This window comes from Lutra lutra, chromosome 8 (assembly GCF_902655055.1).
Source record: "Lutra lutra chromosome 8, mLutLut1.2, whole genome shotgun sequence".
Classification (NCBI taxonomy): Eukaryota; Metazoa; Chordata; class Mammalia; order Carnivora; family Mustelidae; genus Lutra; species Lutra lutra.
In genome coordinates, this window is record NC_062285.1 from 87,015,630 (window position 1) to 87,038,394 (window position 22,765).

General features: G+C 35.3%; 1 protein-coding gene across 4 annotated transcripts in view; it reads right to left on the reverse strand.

Annotated features, from left to right (window-relative positions):
- Positions 1-22,765, reverse strand: part of ATF7IP (activating transcription factor 7 interacting protein) — a 124,164-nt gene that overhangs the window by 91,225 nt on the left and 10,174 nt on the right. For 2 of the 4 annotated variants that reach the window (XM_047743091.1, XM_047743089.1), the window contains exon 1: positions 14,885-15,140. The exons of 1 other annotated variant lie outside the window; for it this stretch is intronic. In XM_047743091.1, coding sequence (XP_047599047.1) covers positions 14,885-14,901 — 17 coding nt within the window. In that variant the 5' untranslated portion in view covers positions 14,902-15,140. Of the gene's footprint in view, positions 1-5,675; positions 5,783-14,884; positions 15,141-22,765 lie in introns of those variants that run through there. One more of the 4 variants, XM_047743093.1, reaches the window with a different exon arrangement.

Sequence of the window (22,765 nt, forward strand, 5' to 3'; positions counted from 1 at the left end):
GGGGTTAAATGGGATAATAAAATAGAAAGTACTCAGATGAATAAGTAGACAATAAATTGTTTCCAGGTTTTATATGCCATTGTGTTAAAAACACACACACAAAATATCATTTCTAAACATTAATATAGGCATGCAAGTGATATTTAAGTCTGGAAGGATAAATGCCTAACTAATTTATAGTGGTTGATATGACAAAAGACAAAGGAATATAAATACCAAGATTCACTTAGATGTGCCAGTTTGAACTTTCTCAGTGAAGATATATTCATGCAACTTGTATCTTAACAGTTAAACTCATTCCACTTCCCCAATCTCTTCCATAATGGAAGAGATCTGGCTAATAATAAGCCAGAGTAGCAACGACATTTATAAGTGTAATTAGTTGACCCACCCAGACACTAAACTCCAGAAGAGACAGAGAAGAGAAGCTACAATCCAAAAGATAAATTCCCAGCATTTTCCATAAGCAGCAAGTTACAAGTACCACTTCCCAACCCCTCACAATCATTTCAGTCAGCATTGACCCCGAGTAAAACAAGAAATCTCAAATACAAAAATGAGTATAATCACAAATAGATGCCAAACCGTTCAAAAAAAAGAACTAGTTCCTTAGCAGAATGAACAGAAAACATTTTAAAATAATATATTAAATATTCTGAAAAGGTACTATACCCACAAGAACAAGCAGATATGAAAAGACATGAATCTAAAATCTTAGAAATTCAAAACAAAACAAAAAAAAAAAGAAATTCAAAACAAGAGCTGCATGGACACAGCTGAAGTGAGACATAGGTAATCAAGACCCAATGTCCTCTCAAAATACTACACAAAGGAAAAACAGAAAAGCTAAGAGATGGGGAACATATCCAGAAGAAGTAAGTTTCGCTGAAGATGAATTTTAGAAAAAAGAACTAAGAATAAAAGAAAATAAGAAAAAGAATTCACAGAGTTAAATTTTAAAAAGTATATAAAAAGGGGCACCTGGGTGGCTCAGTTGTTAAGTGGCTGCCTTCAGTTCAGGTCATGATTCCAGGGTCCTGGGATCGAGCCACAAGTAGGGCTCCTGCTCCACTGGGAAGCCTGCTTCTCTCTCTCCCACTCCCCCTGCCTGTGTTCCCTCTCTTGCTACTACCTCTCTCTCTATCAAATAAATAAATAAAATCTTTTTTTTTAAGTATATATATGCTTTCCATAGAACAGGTCTGCTCATTATACCAAAACAGACTAAATTAAAACAAGCAAAAAACAAAAAAATAAACAACAACAACAACAAAAAGAAACCTAAAACCTAGACATACTGTGTGAAGACTTCAGAAAACCAATTTGAGGAAATATTGATAACTTAAGAGTAAAAGATCAGTTAACTACAAAGGAGTAAGAATTAAAATGACATCAGACTTGTCATCAGCAATACTGAATGCTAAAATAAACAACAATATCCTCAAAGTTCAGAGGAAAGGTTATTTTTAACCTAGAATTCTATTGCCAGGAAAACTAGCAATCAACAGGATAAAGAAATAAAGATATTATTTCTGAGCAAAGACTGACGAAATGATCCCTTGTTAAAACAATTACATAAAAATATAGTACAAATTCAAGACATCAAAAGACCCTAATAAATGGGGGAAGAACTCAAATTAGGGAACTCATATAATGCTCCAATGGAATCATCAATGCTCCAAAAAACAAGTAAAACTCATGGGCTGGCTGAAATAACTGAAGATCCATCATCTTTAAAATAAATAGTCTGGAATAAAAATCCCAGATAATTATATGATGGGAGTTAGCAGACTTAGGGGCTGTGAAATGTGGGGCAAAAATAAAGAAAACTGTCAGTCTAAAAAATAACTTATCAGGTTTCAAACTGGGTAAAGTGACAAAAATAGCAGATATACATTATAAAAAAGAGATACAAGTTATAATAAAAAAGCATAGAAAGGTTAAAAATTCAAAGTACAGAAAATGATACACTAAGCAAATGTTAACCAAAAAAAGGTAAGTATGTATATAAAACCTATATATAACATGTAAAAAATGATTCAAATTGAAGATCAAGTTGCTGGACAAAAAAAATATATTTCCTAGAGATAAAAGTACATCACTTCAAATCACATAAAACAAAAAGAGATTTAAAAAATTTCAGGAAGAAACTAGTAAATCCACAGAGAAACACACCTCATTATAAAATCTACAGATGAAGAAAGTGTAAGTAATATAAACAATGCATGTATTTCTTTTTTTTTTTTAAGATTTTATTTGTTTATTTGACAGACAGAGATCACAAGCAGGCAGAGAGGCAGGCAGAGAGAGAGGAAGGGAAGCAGGCTCCCTGCTGAGCAGAGAGCCCAATGTGGGGCTCTATCCCAGGACCCTGGGATCATGACCTGAGCCGAAGGCAGAGGTTTTTAACCCACTGAGCCACCCAGGCGCCCCAATGCATGTATTTCTTAATAGAAAAATGGAAATGAATATCCAACAAACCCAGAATATGCATTTTTCATGAACACATCCAACATACATTAATGTGGTGTCAAGGAAATAATGAATTCAAAGACCAAAAAAAAAAAAAAAAAAAAAAACCACACACAAAGTCATATATATCCTCAGCCATAAGATAACAGAGTTAGATGAGCAACAATGAAATGACAAAAAAAATGATCTCCTTATAAATTAAGAAAATATATATATATACTGGATTAAGGAGGAAATCAGTGGTGAAATAATTCAGAGGAAAAGTGATAGCCTTAAACCACACATATTAATAAAAAAAAAACAAACTCAAAAATGCTAGTAAAGGAGGAAAAGTACAAACCCAAAGCAAGGAATCATAATAAAAACAAAAATAGGGACGCCTGGGTGGCTCAGTTGGTTAAGCAGCTGCCTTCGGCTCAGGTCATGATCCCAGCGTCCTGGGATCGAGTCCCACATCGGGCTCCTTGCTCATCAGGAAGCCTGCTTCTTCCTCTGCCTCTGCCTGCCATTCTGTCTGCCTGTGCTTGCTCTCTCTCCCTCTTTCTCTCTGACAAATAAATAAATAAAATCTTTAAAAATAAATAAATAAATAAAAAATAAAAGCAAAAATAATGAGAGAAAACCCAACAATAAAACAGCAAGCAACAGTAAAACCAATAGCCAGTTCTTTGGGGAAAAAAACTATTAAAAAGTAGAAAATAAATCAAGGAAAATTGAAAAAACCATAATAAACAATATCAGAAATTATAAAGAAGATGTAACTACAAATGCAGAGCAATACACTTGATTCAAATATTCAGTTATATTAAAGGTTATCAATGGTATGTGTGAAAAATACTGAGGGATCTGAACTTACTGCAAACTCAATAAAATTCAACAGTGCTAGGTGGCTGCTAGAAATGTCAACACAAAGTTAAGCTGCAGAACAGAAGCACACAGTCTAAGGAAAGGGAGACATTTTTAGTATTACATTTAGTTTTGAGTGACTCAGATAAAGAGGGACTCTTAAGAAACAGTAGGACAAACAGGATGACCAGGCTAAAGAATGACCTAGAACAACATGTTGTATGAGGAAACCATTGGGAAAATGGAGGATATTTAGCCTAGAAAACAAGAGAATTTTAACGGCTTTCTTTAAATAGTGCAGATCTATCGTGTGTAAACCAGATATAGAAAAAAAGAGGCAGGCAGAGAGACAAGTGCAATGAAAGACCAATTTCTCCTCAAAATCAACAAATACTGATTTGTTCAGATGTCCAACAAAAGAAAGAGTTAATTACCATATGAAGTTAGAGACTCTCCTTTCTGTTCAATATTTAGAAATGTTGAAGCAGAAACTAGATAATTAACTGTCAGGAATAATAAACAGTAGGCTCCTGTAGGAAGTGTGATGTTACAACTACTTGACCACCTAGATCTATTGCACTTTCAAGATTTTGTTATTCAACATTACTTGCCAATAAATTTTGTTGCCTAAGAGGAACACAAAAACTGCAAACTCAAAATTTATCCTCCAGATTTTTGGATCATTCATACTCAACTTCAATAGTCTCAAAAACGACACATCTTTATCCTCAAGACATTTATCTTTGATTTACATAAACACTTTATGTTTATTTGTATCTACAGAAAACTCTATGCAACTTTCCCTCCTCTTGCATTGCTATGATCCCCAACTGAATATTTACTGGATGCTACTTTGGTCTAACTCCTTGCCTCTGTACTTATAAATAAAAAACCCCTCAGGCTGTCTCAACTATCTTCCCAATCTAACATTCTAGAAAAGTATGAAAACTTCCCAACAGTTTTAGATATGTGTGTTCTCCACACTAAGAGAAGCATGCCCTTCTCCCAATCCAACCTTTGGCAAATTAATCAAAATTGGTATCTTTCTGGTATCAACATTTCTCTGATCCTAGTGAAGTTGTTTACTCAAATGAAACACACATCCACAAACATATAAATGTTTATACTTCAACAAAACATGTATTAGAACAATAATTTTCAAAAGCCTAAGCAACACTGCCAAAAGGCAAGAGGAAACAGTCTGTACTCCTGAAACATGAGTGTGGCTTCTATCACACTCAATCTAACTGGCCTCTAGCTTTTAAGTACCCAAGCATGTAGTAATAAATGGCCAATGGCCTTTCTGAGTCTAGAAAACTGAAAGTCCCATCTAAAACTAACACTTTTATGTTGCAGAAAGATCCTGATGTTTAACTTCCTAAAAGGGAAGCAAAGAACTGCATAATACCATTCCTTTCCTCCTCCAGTTCTCGAAGGTAGCCTCAGTATCACCCTTTGCTTTGCCACCTACCCACATTCATCCTCCAAAATTATATCAATCAATAATATATTTTATCACTGGCCATACTGATATTAGCAGACACAAATACTTGCACTCTTTATAAACATAAATCTTTATACCTTTATAGTATGGTTATATATTCTTATGTTGCATGCTTCTTTTATTTCAGTGAGATAATGGTTTTCTGTACGCAATTTTTCAAGCATACCAAAAAAATAATTTAACAAATGTCTCTGTAACCTTCACCTAAGAAATAAAATATTAAAATTTCTAATAGTTTAAACTTCACTTTGTTAAGATGGTGGTAAGTTTAAATATGTGGAAATGGAAAGCATAAGGGTGGGACTGGAAAATTTGACCGTGTTATATGTATAAATATACATTATCTAATATATATCATTTGTGAAAACAGAAGCAGTCAGATTTTGATGATGAATTCAAACTGGTACATTTAGTCTAAAACTTTATAGTGTAGTAAGGTTACAAAATGTCATTTCTCTGTATGTACCAGTTGGTGTCACTACAACTGAAAACACAGCAACAGGACTATAATGAAAAGAGGTCTAAAACTGATTTCTATGTAATATGAACATATTGTATGCATGAGTAATGTTCATATATGAAGCCCAATGCTAGTTCATTTCAATACAAACCTAAGGAAAATTATAAAAATGAAAATTATTTTTTAAAAGATAAAATCCAAATATGGTATTCAAAATCTCCTGAAAATTTACAATAAACAGTCTACCAATCCTGGAATGACTATAATTAAAACAAATAAAAAAACCTTCCAAAGGTGAGAGACAGATATAAGGCCTGAGGGATCAGGGGTGGGAAGTGGGGGTAGTCTCAAAAAAAAAAAAAAAAAAAAAAAAAAAGGACCTGAATCTCTTACCTGTGGGTAGCTCGATATTGTGAAAAGGACCTCCTCTTCTGTAAACCACTGCAACTTAGTTCATTTGTATAAGCAGTTAAAACTAATGCAGAATTCTAGAACAGCCTTCTTTAGCCTAAATTACTTGCTTGGTTCATATTCATTAAAAAAAAAAAAACAGGAATACAGTAGATTGGCTACATATTAAAATTCCTTTCAAACAGTGATTCACATCTGTTGTATAGTTTGTGCAGCAAACATCCCATTAACCACAAAAGCCAAAAAACGTCAGACAGTATGCCAATGAAGCTCACAGAACACACAAAGTACATCTTCCAAAGGATTGCAAAGGATTGTTGCAAGTAAAGATGCCTAGAATCAGAATTCTTTTGTACTGCTTTCTATTCTGCCAACTATTAGGACTGCAGCAACTGTGTGCAGTTAAGTAACCTCCCACATACTACCCAATAGTATCAGTAGGCATAAATCTATAAAAACAGAACTAAAAGCTTCAAAGGCTTATAGATTCTCATTATTCCACATATTGTCAGTTGTGGAGGTCTCAGTACTCTTATTCTAAAGCATCAACTCTGTTCTTTCAGTCCTAAAGGCTATATTCTTATACATTCCAAACAGAAAATCCATGACACATATTATTTGCTGCCCTAGCAGAGCCAGACTGCAGTTACAGCTAGCTGGCACCAGTAAGAACAATTTACATAAAGCAGTCCTCATTTCATGACCAAACTAAAGAATACTGCTGAGTAAACCCTCCCCCATTCGTTCCCCAACAGGCACTGACTGGTTCTAGAATATATCTAGTTATCTATTTACCAATGATTCAAATCCAGGTAATAAGAGAAAATCAATTTATAATTATTAAGTAACTGACATTTTACCCCCACCACACCAAAACATGTTTAACACCCAGAGACATTCAAAAGCCTTAGTTTTTTGTGACATAGACCAAAACATTACATAAATCCAGTAACTGCTATTTTTAAGTCATTAAAAATATAAATTATAATTCACATTAACTAAAAGCTGTCCTCATTTGACTCTATAAGCCACCTTTCATATTTTGTTAATTACTTAATTATTATTAAATAGATTTGCTCTTAGAACCATAATGCTTTACATGTCACCAAATAGTAAGATTTAATGCATATTCACACATCACTAGTACAGTGATTAGTTAGTCAACGTATTTACCACTAGTTAATATTACTAAACTTTTTGATAAACTCACACGTTGTTACAAATATCTAAACAAGAATATATTTTGTCAGTAGCACATTCTTATTTACCCTAAATCATTCTTGTATTGTTTTAATTGGCCAGATTTGACTGAGCAAGAGTTGAGTCATTGCCTATGAAGTCCTTTGTTTAAATTTTTTCAGTAATTGCTTTATCACCTACTAATACATAATTCTATCTCTTCACTTCTATTTTTCCACTTATTTTAGTGAGTCTAAGTACTAAATTTCATTTTCAAATAACAGTTTAGAAACTAGTGCCACATCTAAAATGACAATAAAATAAAAAGTAGTACTTAATATGCTAACCAGGGGTCATCCAAAATATGTTCCTTATTTTTTTTAAAGTAGGCCCCAATGTGGGGCTCAAACTCACAACCCCAAGATCAAGACCTGAGCCAAGATCAAGAGTTGGACCCCCAACCGACTGAGCCACCCAGGTGCCCCTGTTCCTTATTTTTTAATCTTATTTTCAGCTGTTTTTTGCTTTTTTTTTTTTAGATTTTTCATTTATTATATGAGAGAGAGAGAGAGAGAGTGCACAAACAGGGGGAGCTTAAGAGGTGAGGGAGAAACAGGCTCCCCACAGAGCAGGGAGCGTGATGTGGGCTCAATCCCAAAACGCCAGAATCATGACCTAAGCCAAAGGCAGACACTTAGCCAACTAAGCCACCCAGGTGCCCCATATTTTAAGCTGTTCTAAAACACTGTTCTTGGGGCACTTGGGTGGGTCAGGGGGTTGAGCCTCTGCCTTCCGCTCAAGTCATGATCTCAGGGTTCTGGGATCTAGCCCTTCATCGGGCTCTCTGCTCAGTGGGGAGCCTGCTTCCCCCATCCCCTTGCTTGCCTCTCTGCCTACTTCTATCTCTCTCTCTGTCAAATAAATAAATAAAACCTTTAAGAAAAAAAATAAAACATTGTTCTTAAACTATCCCTATTATACAATAAAGACAATGGAGCTCAAAATTAGGGGGAAAAGTTATCATACATCAACAGTAAATAGTAGACTTCTAATGCATGCATAATCCTAAATGTTGCCTTTGATAAGCAGTAATGAATTTCCTAAATTACATATTCTTTTCAAAATCTGTACTCTGCCATCAGCAGAAAAAGGAACAGAAACAAATACATATAATATGGTGTCATTTCACATAGTATATACCATTTAAGTAACATTTGGCTATTGATCATAACACCTCACAGTTGGAAATCATCCAAGTATTGTATTCCTTCTGGTTTTAATTTTGTTAGCTGTGTCCTCCCTCTCTCTCTTCCTACTTTATGCATCCAGATCTCTGAATAAAAGTACTTTAAAAACAAAGGACCTAAAATCACTTAATCCAGCATAAAATATAATGTATATAACAACTATTTATTAAGCTAAATAAATTAAATAATGACCTAATACTGAATTAATCATGAGAAGCTTAAATCCTCTACAACCTGCTTACTGAAGTGCCAACCGACAATGTTAGTTGTTAATCTAGCGCAGTGCTTTCCAAATTAATAACGGTAAAGAACCAATGTTTTAGCTCTAATCCATCAAAGATTGATACTTTTATAAATTCAACAAAAATGAATTAATTGGAAGGTGAAATAAAGAGAAAGCATATAAAATGTATGCCTCAATTATTTTTATTTGACCCAACTGACATAAAGTTACTTTATCAGATTGATACAAAAATTTCTAGACATTCTTAATTTCAGTGATTATCTCATAGAAGAACAAGAATAAACAAACTAATCTGAACTGACCTTGAACTCATCCACAGACCACATTTTGGTAGTGTTCACCTAGCCATTCGCTACCTATTCTACCCTACCCCCAGGATTCTCAATCCCTGGGGTAATTTAACCTTCTCGTATTTATTTTCTATCCTCCCATTTCCCCTGCCCCATTGTAAACTGCTAGAGTGCAGGGATCTTGTACACCAGACATCAAAACAGTACCTGGCAACTAACAGGTACATAATAAATGTTTATTAAATTTGTTGAATCAATTGATCAATTCAAAATCCGTTTTTGTTTTCACTCTAACATGCTGCCTTAGCACCAGTAAGAATTCTTATTGTATCCCCTTCAGGCTCTTTAAAGTCTTCACTTTGAGATTTAAACACCTTGCTTGGGATGCCTGGGTGGCTCAGTTGGTTAAGGCACTGCCTTTGGCTCAGGTCATGATCCCAGAGTCCTGGGATCGAATCCCATCTCGGGCTTCCCCTGCTTTGCGAGGAGCCTGCTTCTCCCTCTCCCTCTGCCTCTCCACCTGCTTGTGATCTCTCTCTTTCTCTGTCAATTAAATAAAATCTTTTAAAAAATTAAAATAAATAAACACCTTGCTTTCTGGCATTTTTACTACAAATCAGCCAGATCCCTAAAAACCCCTCACCCTAAAGATCCTTTTCTAAAGTATCCAAGTAGCCCAGATTTCTCCCCAATACCATAATGATTGAAAACAAAGCAAAAGAAATTTGTGCCAGAGGGAAACTTGTAAGGAAAAAGCAACCAATATTTACTAATACGTAATTTGTGTCCCACACCGCACTAAATGTATATATACTATGCTCATTTAAATCCCCAATTATCAACTCTACACCGTAGACTTTATCCCCATATTAAAGATATGAAAACTAAAGTCTGAAAATAAGCAACTAGCTTCTTCCCATAAAAAATAATGCATAAGACTGACTGAGCGGGGTGCCTGGATGACTCAGTGGGTTAAGCCTCTGCCTTCAGCTCAGGTCATGATCCCAGGGTCCTGGGATCAAGACCCGCATGGGGCTCTCTGCTCAGCAGGGAGCCTGTTTCCTCCTCTCTCTCTCTGCCTGCTGCTCTCCTACTTGTGATCTCTCTGTCACATAAATATAAATAAAATCTTAAAAAAAAAAAAAGACTGAGCACTTATGATAGGCATTATACATCCAGCATTATATATACATTTCTCATATAAACGTATAACTAGTTGGTCAAAGAAAATGAGTTCGCCTTGACTGATTCCAAAGTCTGTGTTCTTCTCTGGCTCTTTATCTAATCCAAATCCAAAGGCCTCTCTCTTTTAATGCAGAATGGCCATGTATCCAAAACGATATAATTTTTAATAGCCATACCAGACAAAAATAATAATTTCCTGACTTCTATACCAATAGCTTCCACAATGCATGACATGACACTTCCGTGTTAACAAAGGAGAGCAACAGGTCACATGCCTCTCCTGGGCAGTAGCACCTGATTTACTACAAGAAGGGCAAAAGTCCTTAGACAGATGCAGAAACAACTCCTCAGATATGGTGTTAAACTCCTTCTTCATTAAACTCAAAGGATTCACTGTGTCAATAAGCACCATTTTTATCATTTCCATATTAACACGTTAATGACCAAGAACAGACTGCTACAAATTACTAATAGAGAATTCTGTGAAAGTTCTAACCTAAGCGATTAAAAAAAAAAAATTCCTTATTTGAATAGACTTTAAGCTTTCTCCCAAATCACAAATCACTATCTCTTTTGGGAGTGTGAAGAGTTCAGAAAGCAGGAGAGTCAGTGTTTCCTGGGCAAGTTAAGTGCTTTTTCAATTTCCACTGAAGTTTCTGCTTTAACTTAAAGCCATTTTCCAAAAAAGTAACATTTCCCTGGTATTACATGGTATTACATAAATGCTAAGAAGCTGGATTTCACTCTAGAAAATGTGGAACTTAAAATCATATCATATCATGATCATAAACCACCATGTTTCCTACATCATCAAAGTAGTCTCAACAAAGTTGAGACAGTGAGTGTTATGTAAACAGAAAAAAACCTTAAACAAAAATAAGTTTATAGTGGCCTCTAAAATTAGTCTAATGCAGTCAAGAAAACTTTCTACTAGCAACTTTCTCATTTTTAGTGCTAAGACTTCTCCAATCAACCAATTTAGACATAAGTCTTTTATAAAATGTATTTCATTTACCTGTTCAGTAAACTGTGTATCTTGAATATACTTTTTCTTATGCAGTATCATCATTAACATCAATATGATAAACAGTGATGTCTTTAACACCATTAACATTTAAAGAAAAGAGAACCTATTATGACATTAAAAGACCTCAAGGTATACATGTTTCTAATTAATATTTCCTTAATCTCTTCACTTTCATTCTATTGCCACTTTTTGCTGATATCACTGGATCTCCTTCAATCCGCACCGTATTTCTCTAATATAGAGAAATCAGGACAAAGCTGAAGATTGGCAAAGGTTCCGTATCTTCTAAAGAGAAAATGGTCTTTAAGCAGGCAGTCTCTCCTACCAAGTAAAGTAAGCTGGACTTTACTTATGCTTACTTCCTTCTAGGTTAGAAGCTGTACTCTAACTATAAAAGGCTGCCAACAATCTGTCAAATAAGTAGGATAGGGATCTGAAAGGAACGGTTTATAGGGGCTCAGCAGGTAATGTAATTAGTGAATAAGACCAGATGTGAACTGTATAGACCCTATCTGAAGGAGACAGTAGGTACTCTACTGAAGATTATTTTTCTGATGCAGAAATACATTCTTAGCACTACCCAACTTCTATTTTTCAGAGATGAGATATCCGGATTTTTATGTAAAATTTGACAGCTTAAACAAGTAGAGTAACAGGGCAACAGCAAAAGGATAAAGTCTGTTGGCTGCCAATTTGTGGCTACTGAAAGAAAACTATATTTTCTTAAGATTCTCATATGTACCAAAACAGAAAGTTCTAGGCCCTGAATTCAAGTCATCTCTTTAGAGAAATCATTTTCTAACTGCATATTTGGAGGACTCAGTTAGCAGGACTCAGTTAAACTAGAATCAAAACATTTCTCCCTTTTACTTCCTTAATTCTGTAATGTCAACATTCTACATTGGCTTTACTTAATAAACATATCTGCCACTATCTACGTACAGCAAAAGGTGGCTAATCTATGTAACAGAATAGGATCAGCAGTACAAACATGAATACAACATATTATCAAGTGGCTATGGATGTACTAATATTAGTCAGTACTTCTTGCTTCGAGCATGAGTTATATGTGAAATTTCCCATACTGTTTAAATATAACACATTCCCTGATCCAATCACATTTGATAAAGTACACATCTAAGAAACAAAAAACTGAAGAGCATTCAAATATTACTGGAAAATGAGCATGCAGACTATTTCATGGTACTTTTCAGAAACATTATGTAAACTGATTCTCCGCATATCCTCGCCATATAGATAGGAATTTTTCCCATTTTACAGATGAGGAAACAAGAGTCAGAAAATGGAATGAGTTGATCAATATATGAGAAGTAATAAAAACAACTCAAATTTAGGCTTGAACTCTTAGTCGATTTCTTTCACTATCTCAACATTTTCCTTAAAGGCTTATGCTTAATGAAACAGCTCAGGAAAAAGGATAAACACATACGGAGCACAAAAGATGACAAAATAATAACATTAAACCTTAATTATCCAACTCCCGGATTTATCATGCCTCAATTATTCAGCCTAGTAGCCAGTCTGGAATTCAGCATGGACAATTTGAAAACTGTCACAAATCCCAGAAGTAATAATCCCACTGAGGTCCAGTTTATGCTTATAGTTGCAAAAACGCAACATGGCACTGAAAAAATTAGCAATAATATTCCAAAAAGCCACACTGTTGATGTTCCCCCATGTACAAGTAATAATCAATGGAGTGTTCTTGTAGAGAATGAAAGTAAATTTTATAAGCCACAACAAAAGGCAAAAAGAGTAGATCACTGAAATTTCCCTAAGGTCTTACTCTGACGATCAACATAAGTTTTCAGTAATTTCAACCTAGCCAGTTTCCTCTAGCAATAAAGAACAAACTGAGTAGCTGGCTTGCACCGTATGAAATATCTGAATACAGTAAGCTGTTCATACTACAAGAGGCATAAAAATAATAATGATTAAGGACACAGCACATTCACTTTTCCTATGTCATACTCACTCTAGGGTAAACCTGAAAGGCACGATGGATAAAATCTCTCTCACAACACTTCTTCTCTTTTGGGAGCAAGCACATATTACTGCATTTATATAAAGTAATGTTCAGGTTAATAGAATCGACCACTATATCACATAAAAAGAATCCTAACAACTTGACAAAGTAGTAAGCTAATGAAAGAGAAATAAACACACTAAAGCTATTGACAAAGCTGAACTAGTGATCCCAAATATATTTGAAGCCACTAAATAAGTGATCAATGATGAAGAAAAAAATTTGTTAAAAAAAAATTAGAATATAAACACAATTTTGTGGCAAAGCAGAAATTTCAAACTGTTAAATTGTGTAAATATAGACTCTAACTTCATGAAATTAAAAAAGAACATAAAGAATTCACATTTTAGGGGCACCTGGGTGGCTCAGTGGGTTAAAGCCTCTGCCTTCGACATGATCCCAGGGTTCTGGGATCGAGCCCCGCATCAGGCTCTCTACTCAGCATGGGGCCTGCTTCCTCCTCTCTCTGCCTGCCTCTCTGCCTACTTGTGATCTCTGTCAAGTAAATAAATAAAGTCTAAAAAAAAAAAATTCACATTTTAGAATACTTTTGCAACTGAATTCTACAGTCCCTTAACTTACCATCTGAATTTCTACAACTAAGCAACCTAGATCCTGACACTAACAAGATTAAAACTGTGATATAGGATCTGGTTTCAGACTTTTGTTTTCATCTTAACAGCCTAACTGTTCTCATTTTAATAAATAAGTTTATAATAAATAAATGTTACACTTTTAAATTATAAAATAAATACAAAACAATAAAATACCCATGTGTCCCTTTTAAATATAGGGGTCCTTCATAAGAATTTAATGTGCAAAAATATGCTGTTTTCTAAAGTTGCTGTGCTTAGAAAGTTCAAAACTTACTGTTCTATGTCATATTAGTCAGGGATATATTCATAATAGTCTTAACAAAACTGAAGAAATGTACTATACCATTTATTAAAAATTTTTAGTAATTACCACAATTTAAACATTAGAGCTTAAAATTTCTATCTGAAATATTATGTAAATAAGAATTTCATTCTCCTGACTCTCTGGGTGACTATGGTCTTACCATATCTCAATAAATGTTTCAAGTTCAGAATGTTAAGAAAGCTTTTTGAAAATTGTGAATCAAAATTTTAAAAATCACTGAAATACATTATTTTTAAATATACCACAGGTTTAAACTAAGACTAAAGTGGACATCAACAATTAATATCAATTAACTAAAACAACTGAGTATTTCAATTCTGTTGCATTAAAATATATTAGGAGAAAGAAAAGGGGTATCCAGTCCTAGATGTGAACTTGTTTCTAAACTCAAAATTCGAATCTGAATGACAATTTAAGCAAAAAGTAATTAGAATAAAAAGTTAGCACCCTTAAAACATGTGAAAGAACTAAATGGCCAAGAGGAGGCAGCATAATGAAAAAGAATTAGAACCCAGTACAAAAAAAAAAAAAAAAATCTAACAGTGTTAAAAATATTTTTCTTTCTATAACTATGACTTATATTCAGAAAATTAAATTCTTCCCAGAAAGCTATCAAACAATAACTCCAAAACATACACACACACACACACACACACACACACAAGCATGCAAAACACGGCTTATTTATGGCTTCTTTCCAAAACAAAACAAAAAAACACTATTCAGTAAATATACTGTTTTTAATTTCTACCAAAAAATATCAAGCAAACTAAAATATCCAACACAAAAAGAATATTAAGTTAATTAGGGCCAGAAACACTATTGTAGTGGTCAAATGTTCTGGCAATGACAGTACATAAGATGGTGAGAAATTACAGGAATTTAACCTTTGACCTCACCATCCTATGTACTGTGTCCATAAAAGAAGCTTAAAGCAAACACTTCAACTTCTTAGCAAGCAAGCTCTAAGTTCACCTTGCTATGTAAATTCAGTAAAATTCAAATATTTTTTAATTAAAATATTCAAAGATAAAGAGTAATTGGTTCTTACCTTTGGTCCTGGTGCATGTGCCAAGTCTCCTCACTGGCACAGTTGCTGCCTAAGCAGCTACAAAGGCTAGGTCAGCAGCCATTTTGAGACAGCTGCACTGTCTCAGTTGCACTAAAGTGTAATTAAGATGGCTGCAATATGCACTCAAGAACTCACACAGTGAAAACTCAGCTATGTATCAAACAAAGCCCCTCCCACTTTGTCAGTCTGCAGGAAACTGAACACAGACAACAGCTAATGCATATACTGCAACAAACAATGCAGCTGCTTAGGACACAGAAAACAGAGAAGGCAGCAAGCCAGTTTTGTAACACAATGCCTGTGAATCCAGACTAGCAATACACACTTTGGGCACATCCAGATCCCAGACAGCCTGAAATCCATGCCACATATTAGCAGTTACAGAGATAGAGCCAAATCACACAAGGCAAACATCAGGGAATTCGCTTGAAAGAAAGCCTCCATTTCAGTCCAGAAAAAAAAGTCTGCTCAAGGCCCTTTTTTTGGTGTGTGTGTGTGTGTGTGTGTGTGTCTTTTATAGTACTTTTATCATGAAAAGGGTGCCAATTTTTATAATTTCTGGAAAATTAAGTTGCTTAAATCCTGATAGTCAATTTCCATTTATAGAAGGCTGATTAAAGATCTTTTCCCACAGAGTCTAAGCCCCAAAGTACTCAAATCTAGCAGAATGGTTAAAGCTTGCAGTCAAATTTTTGAATCTTGACAATAATTTGACAATAATTTTAAATAACTGTGGGGGAAAAGACTAGAGTCATTAGAACTATGATGGCAACAAAGCTTATTTTAAGTAATCTGCCATAAAGACAAAAACACTTCCTTCTCTTCTGTAGTCCAGATGGCCACAAAGACATCTCTAGGTGAGTGTTTGGTCCCAGGGCAAATTAAATTTCATGCCCTGCCACAGACCTCCCAACATTTTAATATGAGTGAAAAACAAATAAAAATAAAGAATATAGACACCCTTGGGGGGGGAAGCAAATAGGGAGAACAGAAAGTGGGTATATTAACAAAACAAATTTGAGAGGGATTCCAACAAATCTGTCATGGCAGTAACCTACCCATCAGGAGAAGAGAAGGACGAGAGCACAGAAAAAATTTGTTTGCTTGACAGCTCGTATCATCTAGGAAATCCACCCTTTCCTTCTCTTTTCCTTAGTTTACTTTCCTAAAATCTAGCTCCCCTGTATGATCTTTTGTCTATCCACCACACTATGTAGATATTCACTAAAATTCGTTAAGAGTATAGGGAGGTGATAGGGGTACAGCCAAAAGGAGACTGGCCCCATAAATTGATAATTGTTCAAGCTGAGTGATGGGCTCATGGAGTTGATTATTTCATTCTATTTCTGTATATATTTAAAATTTTCTAGAATAAAAATTTTTAACTGAAACAAAAGTAACTCAGCTTTTTTTTTTTTTTTTTTTCAGTTTAAATTCAACTATTTAAACTCAGCTTTTTAAAAGACCCTTATTTATTCTCCAAGAGGCAAACTGGATGAAGTGTATAAAGACTATTCAAGTCCTACACTAGATTAAAAAAAAAAAGTTAAACTTAACCAAGCTACATTAATTCTTCAAAAAAAAGTAATTCTCTGAGAGTCGCTCAAATCTATTCCTTAGAAGCAAGAGGTTGGTAAACTGCAAAAGATTAATAAAAGATAGAAATTACTGTAGCACTGAAATGGGACTAAGGTTATTGGGGAGACAAACAACCAAAACTTTTAAATCTGCCAAGTAAGCAGCTTCCAATATTCAGGACAGCAGATTCTTTTGGAGTCTGGGCTACAAAAATTTAAATTATGTAACACACCTGCAAATGTACCCTGTCCCATCCCCCTCACCCCAAGCCTCCCATGTCTTGACAAATACCTTTCCAATGTAAATCCTAACTACTTTTTTCTCAGTCTAAGTTTTCCTGAGCAAGCTAAGTTGTGGCTACTACTATCAGCTACAAGAACTACTTTTCACCCAATTTATATCTCACAGTAAAAGACAAAAAGACATACATTCTCTCATTGTACCAATTCTCCTCCAACCACTACAGTCATTTCACTACCTATTCACTAGGTTTTCTCTATTATCCCAAGGCACATAAATAAAACAGTAACTAGACTGATTATCTACTTCACACACAGCACTTAGAAGACAAAGGGGTAGGGAGGTACATTCATATAGATCAAGCCCTCAGGTAAGTTTTACATGCATTATTTCAATTAATTCTCACTGCAATCCTACAAGGTATGTATTACCTACCACTTCATGAGTGAAGGAAACTGGCTCAAAGATTAAATAACTTCACAAAAGTGCTAGGAGCTGAAATACATGCTAGACTACACTCAGACTAAGCCCATGCAGCTTCCTTCACCCATCCCTTCCCACACTGGTTGTTTCTACACATCACGAAAATAGTTTAGAAAAGGAAAATGGTTAGGCTGTTTTTCTGATAACTGGTGTCACTGCAACATGTTTCACTTTCTATCCCAAAGAAACAATCTTAGTTCACCTGATAAATCCTATCCAGGACTCAACCTAAATTATCTCATCAGTAACAACTTTTTCCTTACTTATTTTTCTTTTTACTATACCCATCCCCCAAGCCAGGTAAAATTTCACTCCCAAGATCTTTTTGTGCATACCACTGTTATATTTACCATATTTCATAATTTAGAGTTCCTAAGGGCAGAAATCACATTTTAATTCATTTTCCATTCACTTCCATAGTACAAAACACAGTAATCGCTCAATAGATGGTGAGGTGAAATTAATTCCCAGTGTTTTCATTTCTACCACAAAAATCTCAGAAAATTCTACATCTTTAAGAACCTTCACTTTCAGGATCTCAACTCTTATTTTCTGGGAAAAAGCAGTCAACTAATGACTCAACTAAGTTTTTAGCCTGGGCCTAAGAAATCTCTGTACTTTAAAACCCAGGAAGTAGAGGCGTCTGAGTGGCTCAGTCAGTTAACTCAGTCAGTTAAGTGTCTGGCTCTTGGTCTGGGCTCAGGTCATGATCGGGTTGTGGAACTGAACACTGCATAGGGCTCGAAGCTCAGCTCAGAGTCTGCTTGAGAGTATCTACCTCTCCCTCTGTCCTTCCCCCTACTCATGCTCTGTCTCTCTTACTCACTCTCTCTCTCTAAAAAATAAATAAAATCATTAAAATCCAAAATGGAAAAAAAACCTTTTGTAGAGTACTTTTCAGCTTTTAGAGTTTTTACAGGCAATACACAAGACCTACTAACTGCCTGGAAGAGCTGAACTCTAAAAGTGTCTATAAAAAATTATGGAAGCATATTATTTACTTTTAAATTCTTAAATTTTACTAAGAATATTGTTTTAAAATTACTTTAGATAGAATAAGTCCTGATAAACTGAATCACTGTTTATTTGTAAAAGCAAACACATTGGGAAGTTATTTCTAATATCAGGTAAACATTTCCACAATTACCCAATGTTTTAGCTCTTTCACATATTTTTTTTTTAATTTCAGTCTTACAAGGATCATGTAAAGTAAGAGTGTTATAATTTCAAAGGTTTAAGAGCAGTGAATGTAAACCTTTTGCTAGGGGTTGCACAAATAACAATGAGAACTGGAAGGGAATTAACTGTAATCAACTACTATAACCTTTTAGACAACACAGATCACACTATTAAAATAACTGCATATACAAAATATTGAAAATGCCATGGAATCTAAATAAAAGGTTTCACTGTATTAGATAAAAAGTAAATACTTCTATTTGGTTATTACACTTTAGTTACATATTATTACCAACCTTACATACAAAAAAAAACAAATGTAAAAGGATGTTAAAATAATGAAATGAGAACACCTAATCTCACTCCCTCAAATCCCACTAAAACTACAGTAAAGGTTTTTTTTTTCTTCTTTTAAGATTTTATTTGACAGAGAGAGACACAGTGGAGAGATTTTACTTATTTGACAGAGGGAGACACACAGAGAGAGAGGGAACACGAGCGGGGCAGGGGTTGGGGGGAGAGAAGGAGAAGCAGGCTTCCCACCAAGCCGGGAGCCCGATGTGGTGCTCCATCCCAAGACCCTGAGATCATGACCTGAACTGAAAGGAGCCACTTAACAACTGAGCCTCCCAGGTGCCCCAGTAAAGCTATTTTTTGAAAGCAAAAATCCTCAAGAATAAGGAAAAGAGTAAAAGAACTAAAAGATTTCGGGAGCTGGAAAATATCAGGACCACTGGTAACTAACTTAGCAGTTCCCCAAATATCATTTTCCATGCTTCACTGGGGGAAGAACCAATTTAAGTTACAGGACAGCAACTTCAAAAGATACAACAACTAAAAAAAACTAGGCCAACTGAGGTGAAAAGAGCAAATAGTAAAATGGTGTGACCAAAAAAGGGAATACTAGTGAAAGCTGTTTGTGAATCAATAAGATACACTAGATACCCTCACCACATTCCACTGAATACCTTCTCTCCACAATCCTAGCAAAACTATGAAGATAACATCCAGTTAAAAATTAGAGTAGCATACCAAAAAGAGAGGGACTGAGTGCTTACTGCAGAGATCCATCGTCTTCTTCTTCCATTAATCTTCCAGACTGCTGCCAATCAGATCTTTATTCCCCATGTATGATCAGGCTCCTTGCTCAGTGGAGAGTCTGCTTCTCTCTCTGCCTCTATCTGCCACTCTGCCTGCTTGTGCTCTCTCTCTCTCTCTCTCTTTCTGACAAATAAATAAATAAACTCTTAAAAAAATACTTCTTATTCCCCATGTATGAAAATGGAAAACTAGAGCAATGCTCGGGTCTCCTCCCTCTTCAGAAGCTTTTGTACTGCACTCAACAAACTTTGCTTTACTACCACTCAAGATAGTGGAAAGCTATTCTCTGAGTGTATCTAAAAAGCATAAGACCTTAAGATATTGGGAGCCCGCAAAAAACAGTCCAACCAGATAAGCCAAAGAGAAGTTAAAAGCTAACAATTGCAGATACTCTAATCAACTTTTTTTTTTTCAATTTTTGAAAGATTTTATTAGTCAGAGAGAGAAAGAGTGTGTGTGCATGCACAAACAGGAAAGGAGGCAGACAGAAGGAGAAGTAGGCTCCCCGCTGAGCAAGGGGCCTGATGCAGGACTCAAGCCCAGGATGAGGACCTGAGCCAAAGGCAGACACTTAACTGACTGAACCACCCAGGTGTCCCTCTAATCAACTTAAAAAAAAAAAAATTAAGAGAGAGAGAATGTGTACAGGCCAGCTTGGGGTGGGGGGAGGGAGTGAGGAAAGAAATCTTAAGCAGGCTCCAGACCCAGCACAGACCCCCATATGGGGCTCAATCTCACCACGCTGAGATCATGACCTGAGCTGAAATCAAGAGTCAGACACATAACTAACTGAGCCACCTAGATGCCCCTCTAATCAACTTTTTAATCTTCCACAACATATAATACAATCAGGCAAGAAAAAAAAAGGCAACTGATTAAAGTTTAATGTGGAAGATAGAGACCAAAAACAAGCCAAAACAAAAACAAAAAAAACGTAAGAAGTATGCAAGAAAAAACATCAAAGGGGCACCTGGGTGGCTCAGTGGGTTAAGCCTCTTCCTTTGGTCTAGGTCATGATCTCAGGGTCCTGGGATGGAGCCCTGCATCAGGCTCTCTGCTCTGCAGGGAGCCTGCTTCCCTTCCTCTCTCTTGGCCTGCCTTTCTGCCTACTTGTGATCTCCCTCTCTGTCAAATAAATAAATGAAATCTTAAAAAAAAAAAAAAAAACTTCAAAAAAAATGAATATCCACAGGTAAGAACAGATGCTATAGTCATGTGTCAAGAACAGAATACTGGGGCGCCTGGGTGGCTCAGTGGGTTAGGCAGCTGCCTTCGGCTCAGGTCATGATCTCAGGGTCCTGGGATCGAGTCCCGCGTCAGGCTCTCTGCTCAGCAAGAAGCCTGCTTCCCTCTCTCTCTCTCTCTGCCTGCCTCTCCGTCTACTTGTGATCTCTCTGTCAAATAAATAAATAATCTTTTAATAAAAAAAAAAAAAAAGAACAGAATACTAGGGGCACCTGGCTGACTCAGTCAGTAAAGGCATGAGATCATAAGTTCCTAGATCCACACTGGGCACAGAGTTTACTTTAAAAAAAAAAAAAAAAGGAGAATACTACAGGCAAGGACTATAAAGTAGAAATGATGAACATGATAGAAAAATGAAAAACTCAACAAAAGAACTGTATGATAAAGTTGAAGAAATCTAATTGAACAAAAAGACCAAGTTCTAAGTAGGAGGGAAAAAAAACTAAGTGGAGTTCCCCTCCAAAAATGCACATTGGAATGATAAAACGGCAGATGAAAGGCATCACCAATGAAATCATTTAAGAAAAAGTTCCAAGACTGAAAAACAAGAGTTGCTAAACTGAAAGGGCCTGATGAAAGCCAACAAACAATGATAAACAGAGCCACATCAAAGAATTACAGTGAAATTTCAAAACACTAAAGACTATTAACAGATTAATAGCTTCCAGTGAGGGGGAAATCAGAAATAAGAATGGCTTCAGATTTCTCAGCAGTAATAGAAGCAAAAAGATAATGAAACAGTGTCTTTAAAATTCTGAAGAAAAATATCTTTCAACCTAGATTTCTATACCTAGCCAAACTATCAATCAAGTATCTAAAAATGCAGTAACAATGTTTCACACACTCCTGGCTTCAAAGAATATACTTTGCATTTACTTTTTCTCAAGAAATTACTAAAGAATAGGGTTTCCTTTCCCTAATGACAAAACAGACCAATAAAAAGACATGACACATGGAAAACAATGGTGCTACACAGACAAAGAGTAAAGCAATTCCCTACATGGTATATGAAATTCTGATCACAGCAGTGTACCACATGTAGAGGGCACCTAGGCCAACTGTAGCGATAAAACTCAAGAAACAAAAATGAGTCAAGATCCTTGCTGCCACTAAACCTGAGGGATGTTTCTCTACTAAATAAAACATCAAAAGATCCTTAGTAAAGGACCATACCAAATCATCTTAACTATTACTATTAAGTAGAAGAGACTCCAGGATACAGGCCACTTGGTATACAGTCTGACATTACCTTCCTAAATCAAAATCTGTCATAAATATACCAAGAGAATGGGTCCGGATTTCTATGATTCTGTTAGTCCAGTGCAGACAACTTTGTTTACGTAGATTACTTAATCCTAGATGAGTAAAACAAGAATTACTTAGAACTAAATGAACTGATTTAACTACGATTAGTATTTTTAATGGTTATATATGGAAAACACTTTCTTCTTAATCTATCTTTAACCTTCAATTTAAAATATACTTTGTATAAATAATAATTTAAATAATACCTTGATCCAATATCCTCAGAATTCCAAGGGAAAAATAACCCATAAAAGATTTTAATATGGGTTATAAGAAGCCACCAAAATAATTAAAGAGCAGTTCTATAGAAAAATACTGAATTTATTGATTGGTCTTATCCAAACAGAATCTTTTTCCTTTTTTATAATGCAGTTTACACAGTTCCAATGAGGATGTGTTCCTTACTATCAGGATAAAATTGAATAAATCAAACTAGTAACCATGACTACGAAACTGTAATACTTAAAAAGAGAAAGCTTATAATTAAGTATGAAAGGGGAAAAGGACTGCTCCTCAAATGTAGAAATAACTGCACCTCAAATGTAGAAATGATGCCAGTAAGTCCTCCCAGAACCTAATTATGTCTTCTATAACTTATAGATCCCTAAGTTTATTGGAATAAAGAATATCACTTTCCAAAATACAAGAATATTGACAAATATGGAAATCTCAGAACCATAAGACCCCAGTTTTAAGTACTGCAGGTGAAAGCTCAATGAGATGAATTAG